Source organism: Orycteropus afer, unplaced genomic scaffold (assembly GCF_000298275.1).
Source record: "Orycteropus afer afer isolate SDZICR_OR568_19922 unplaced genomic scaffold, OryAfe1.0 scaffold00188, whole genome shotgun sequence".
NCBI lineage: Eukaryota > Metazoa > Chordata > Mammalia > Tubulidentata > Orycteropodidae > Orycteropus > Orycteropus afer.
This window is the reverse complement of record NW_006921775.1, coordinates 1,109,376-1,114,661: the sequence shown is the minus strand read 5'-3', so window position 1 is coordinate 1,114,661 and position 5,286 is coordinate 1,109,376. Positions and strand designations below refer to the sequence as shown.

The 5,286-nt window shown below is 39.6% G+C and overlaps 1 protein-coding gene across 1 annotated transcript in view; it reads left to right on the top strand.

The window, feature by feature from the left end:
• Positions 1–5,286, top strand: part of PIK3CB (phosphatidylinositol-4,5-bisphosphate 3-kinase catalytic subunit beta) — a 164,281-nt gene that overhangs the window by 123,555 nt on the left and 35,440 nt on the right. Inside the window, exon 14 of the mRNA XM_007947506.1 lies at positions 660–759. Coding sequence (XP_007945697.1) covers positions 660–759 — 100 coding nt within the window. The remainder of the gene's footprint in view (positions 1–659; positions 760–5,286) is intronic.

Here is a 5,286-nt window from a genome sequence, read left to right as displayed (position 1 = left end):
ACCACTGAGACTATGGCCCTAGCTGCCCTTCAGGTCTGGAATTGAACCCACACCTGTGGCTTCCAGCCAAACAAAAGACAGGCATATGAGTTGAACATGTACCTGAGGGAGATACACTCCTTGGAGAGAACAATCATGGGAGAAAGAAGGGCTGTTTGTGCACAGGGAGACAGCTCAGGCGGCAGGAGTTCATGGAGGGATGGACACAGGGAAGAGGTAACCATTGGAAGGAAGTGAGAAGGGGAGCTGTTGCATTGTAGTAAATTGTAGTCAATGTCATGAGACAAAGTGTATGTGAACTGCTGTATGGAAAGTGATTTGCTCTGTAAATTTTCACCCAAATCACATACACACACAAAAAAAGACATAATGAAAGTGACTATTGCAAGATAGATTACACGGAGACATAGGAAAAAAAAAAAAGAAAGGAAAGTGTCCCTCCATGCTTGCTTGATTTTTAGCTGAAAATAATAATGGATGTATTGCTGTTTTCTAGTAAGGTATGCAAGTTAATATATTTGGACTAAATGTAGACATATTTATTTCTTCCAAAAGATTATGGGTAATATCATTGCTGCTGTAGGGAAAGAAATTTTGTTTTCTTCTTTCATAATCTGATGTTTCTGATTAACTATTTTAATATTATTAACTTACTACAGGTCAGAAGTACACATTCCTGCTGTTTCAGTACAATTTGGTGTCATACTTGAAGCATATTGTCGGGGAAGCGTAGGCCACATGAAAGTGCTTTCTAAGCAGGTATGAGCTTGTTTTAATTTCAAGTTCAATTTGGCATATCATGTTCAATAAATTGTACCAAATACTATTTCTCCCATTGCATTATTTCTTTTTTAAATTTTATTTTTGTTCTTGTTGTTGAGAATATACACAGCAGAACATATACGAATTCAACAATTTTTACATCATCACATTATTTCTTTTTTCCCTATTGAGTTTCTGTAATCAAAATGTGAATAAGCCACCTTAGAATTTTTTTCTCTCCCTTCCTCCTTCCCCGTTCCTTCCCCCCTCCCTCCCTTCCTTTCTTCCTTCCTTTTTTAAATCGCTTCACCCATATCAAACCTGTCTCTTAATTATCCATCTACTTTCCCTCCCTTCCCCACCCTCCCATCCCTGGTAACTGACAAAGAAAATTTCCTTTCCTGTGTAAACCTTTTTTGCAATTATCATACAATATTTGTCCTGTGATTGACTTATTTCACTCAGTATAATGTCTTCCAAGTTCATCCACATTATAAGGTGATTCACTGATTTTTCCTTATCCTTTAATGTTGTATAGTACTCATTCTGTATAAGTACCATAATCTGGTTATCCACTCAATCTGTTGATGGGCAATTAGGTTGTTTCGGTTGTTTCTATCTCTTTGCTATTATACATAGTGCTGCAGTGAACATGGATATGCATGTATCTATTTGTGTCCTGGATCTCACCTCTTCAGGATATATTCCTAATAGTAGGATTGCTGGATCAAATGGAATTTCTATTTCCAAATTCTTAAGGAAGCACAGTGGTTGTACCATTTTACAGTCCCACCAGCAGTGTACAAGAATTCCAATCTCTTCACACCCTCTCCAGCATTTGTTTTCTCTCTTGATGAACTTTGCTGTTATTGCTGGGGTGTGACGATACCTCATTGTTTCTATTTGCCTCTCTCTAAGGGCTAGTGATTACGAGCATTTCTTCAAGTGTTTGTTGGCTACCTGAATATCTTCTTTGGTGAAGTGTCGGTGCATACCCCGTTTTTTAATTGAATTAGATTGTTTGTCCTTTTGATGTTGAGATGTTGAAGTTTTCTATAAATTTTAGAGATAAGTCCCTGTGGTAGTTATGTTTGTGTGTCAACTTGGCTGGGTCTGGTTGAGTGGCCGGGCAGCTGGTGGTAGTTATTCCTCATGATGAGACTGGTAATCAGCTCCATGGTGGGATCTATCACAAGCAGCCTTTGGGATGTGGTCTGCTTCCTGTATATAAGGAGAAGCCTTGGGAATGGTCTCTAGTTTATGGCATGCTTGGACCCTGCATGTAGCTGTGTTGTTGCTCAGCAGCCTGCTATGCTCTGCTGACCTTGGGACTTACAATGGACTTAAGTTAATGGCCTGCCCTGTGATTTGGTAACATTGGGACTGTGCCTTTTTACTTGTCAACCTTGGGGCTTCTTAGCCTCAGCAGCCAGAAGCTGTCTAAGTGAAGAAATGCCTCTAGCTCTAGTGGGCCGGGAGCAGGAGGCAGAGCTAGACCCCAAGGTTGAGGGGCTTTTACCCAGCCCCTAGAGCCTGGCACTTTGAATTTGGACTTAAAGCTTTCAAATTTTAAGAATAAACTCCTGTTTGTTAAGGCCATCCCATTTGTGGTATATTTCCTGTCAGAGAGGCAGTAAGTAACCAAAACAGTCCCTTTTGGGATATGTCATTGCCAAATATTTTTTCCCAATCTGTAGGTTGGGAAAAATATATTTTTTTTTTACTTTTTACTGTCTTCACATTATTTCTTAGTGGTTTCAGTAACTGAACCTTACTAATAAATACTTTTCTTAGAATTTAAGTGAAGAAATGAAGTTTCAACAAATTAATAGAACATTAACAGAATGCTATCTGAAAATCAATACTCAAGATTGCTTCTACTTTCTATTTTAATACAGTAGAATCATAATAGAATTTGCCTGTTTCCAAAACCAACCCATTACTGTCAAGTCGATTCCAACTCTTACTGACCCTATAGGACTGAGTAGAACTGCCCCATAGGATAGTAAGCTAATTTATTCTCTCTCACCCAAACTTCTTCATCAACCTCTTAATTACACTCCTTGTGGCCATTCTTCATATTCTGTACACAGAAGATGAAACCAGAACCAAACCAAACTCACTGCCATTGAGTCGAATCCGACTCATAGCAACCCCTCCTTGGGTTTCCGAGGCGGTATCTCTGTGGAAGTAGATTGCCCACTCTTCTTTCCAAGAAGTGGCTGGTAGGTCTGAACTGCCAGCCTTCTGGTTAGCAGTCAAATGCCTTAGGCACTATGCCACCAGAGCTCCTCACAGAAGATAAGGTAATCTTTTTTTATATATTATTTTGTTGTTGTTGTTGTTGACAATACATACTGCAAAACATACACTGGCTCAACAGTTTCTATATGTACAGTTCAGTGACATTGATTATACTTCACACCTTCCTTTTCTGAGTTCTTCCTCCCCTATTAACATAAGCTCACTGACCCCTAAGGTTCCTAACTAATCTTTTGTGTTGCTGTTGTCAGTTTGACCCCATAGATAGTTCTTAAAAGAGCATAATGTTCAAGTCAGACATTCTTTACCAGTTAAGAAGACTATTTTTTGGTTTTCAGAAGACTTCAGGGGTATTTTCCATTTAAGGTTTAAAGATTATCTCAGGGCTGTAGTTTCAGGGGTTCATACAACCTCCATGACTCCAACAGTCTAGAGCCCATGAGAATTTGAAATTGTTTTCTACCTTTCCCCCTTATGGATGAGGAATCTTCTATAGAATCTTGGATCAAAATGTTCGATAATGTTAACTGGGCACCATCTAGTTCTTCTGTTCTCATGACGGAGGAGGCAGTCGTTTGTGGAGGCAATTAGCTTCACATTCCATATACTCCTATTCCTGACTCTTGCTGCATGTGACTAGAAACCAGTTGTATTTGAATGGCCACTTGCAAACTTTTAAGACCCCAGGCATTATGCAGTGAACTAGGAGGTAAAACAGCAGCACTAAACACGTTATTAGACCATTTTACTGAGATGTCCCTTGAAACTATGACCCTAAACCTCCAAACTAAGGAACCAAATCCCACAAAGTATTTGGTTGTGCATAAGCAGCCTCTTCAGCTACTCGTTGTGTATGTTGTTGTTGTACATATATCTATCACACAACTTTTGCGATTTCAACTTTTTACAGGTGTACAGCTTACAGCAATTACATTAGTAGGCTGTGCATTCCTACCCTTGTTGTTGTTGTTGTTGTTATGTGCCTTTGAGTCGGACCCGACTCATACCCTTAATCAGTGTGATTTTAGATAAAGTAGTGTTTTAAAAATGTATATTGGATTATGCCATTTCCCTGCTTTAAATCCCAGCAATAAGTTTTCACTGCGCTGAGAATAAAGGCTCCAACTCTGCCAAGGCCTATAAGACCCACTTGACAAAGTCCTTACTTGTCTAGCTTCATTATGTGACAACTCACTCTAGCACTCATGTGATCCAATCACACTGGACATTAATTTGGGTTTTCTGAGCACTGCAGCTTGACTTTTATTATACTAGAGGGGTGATGTATTTATGAGCAAATTTTTCTTACTTTTCTGATGGATGAATAGCAAGAACACTGTATTTTTACATGGCAGTTTTTGTTGCCACTGTGAATCTATAAAAAGAGTGTTGAAACACTTAAAAATTTCAACTTATGGCCATGAGGGAATTCAGGACACGGCCCAGAAAATGGTTATCAACACAATTAGAGATGGGTATGAAAATTCCCCAGCTATACAGACATGGTAGAAATTCAAATTTGAAATACTTCAAAAAGTTTCTGTTGCATAGCCCAGTTTTCTTTTCATTCTCTTGTCACCAGTGTTTATACAGCTCCTGTAATTGTTTGGAGGTGGAGTGTCTGTGGTTTCTACAGATGGCTAACTTGGCAAGCCTCGGCCATCTCAATTTTGTCATCAAGCTACATAGAACCTTCACAGTTGCCTGTGAGTGAGGCTCAGCCTGTCTGTAGAAACTACATGCTTGAATTTACCTCCCTACAAAGTCTTAGTGGTTTCCTTGCAAAGACACAGAATTCTAAATGAAAACACTGTGTAAAGCACATTTCCTGTTCATGGAAATTCAAGGCATGTTTGTTATATTTATATATTTTTTTAAAAAAATAAAATAACCTCCATTGCTGTCAAGTGGATTCCAACTTATAATGACCTATGGGACAGAGTAGGACTGCCCTATAGGGTTTCCAAGGCTAAATCTTTATAGGAGCAGACAGCGCTGTCTTTCTGCCACATCTTTTTCCCATGGAGCAGCTAATGAAACTATTGACTAATAGCAGCTGAGAGCTTAACCACGGTGCCACCAAGGCTCCTCTATATTAGTATGTTGTTGTTGTTGTTGTTATGTGCCGTCGAGTTGGCCCCGACTCATAGCGACCCCTCCTTGAGTTTCCGAGGCATTATCACTATGGAAGTAGGATTGCCCAACCTTCCTTCCGAGGAGTGGCTGGTGGGTTTGAACCGCCAGCCGTCTGGTTAGCAGGCA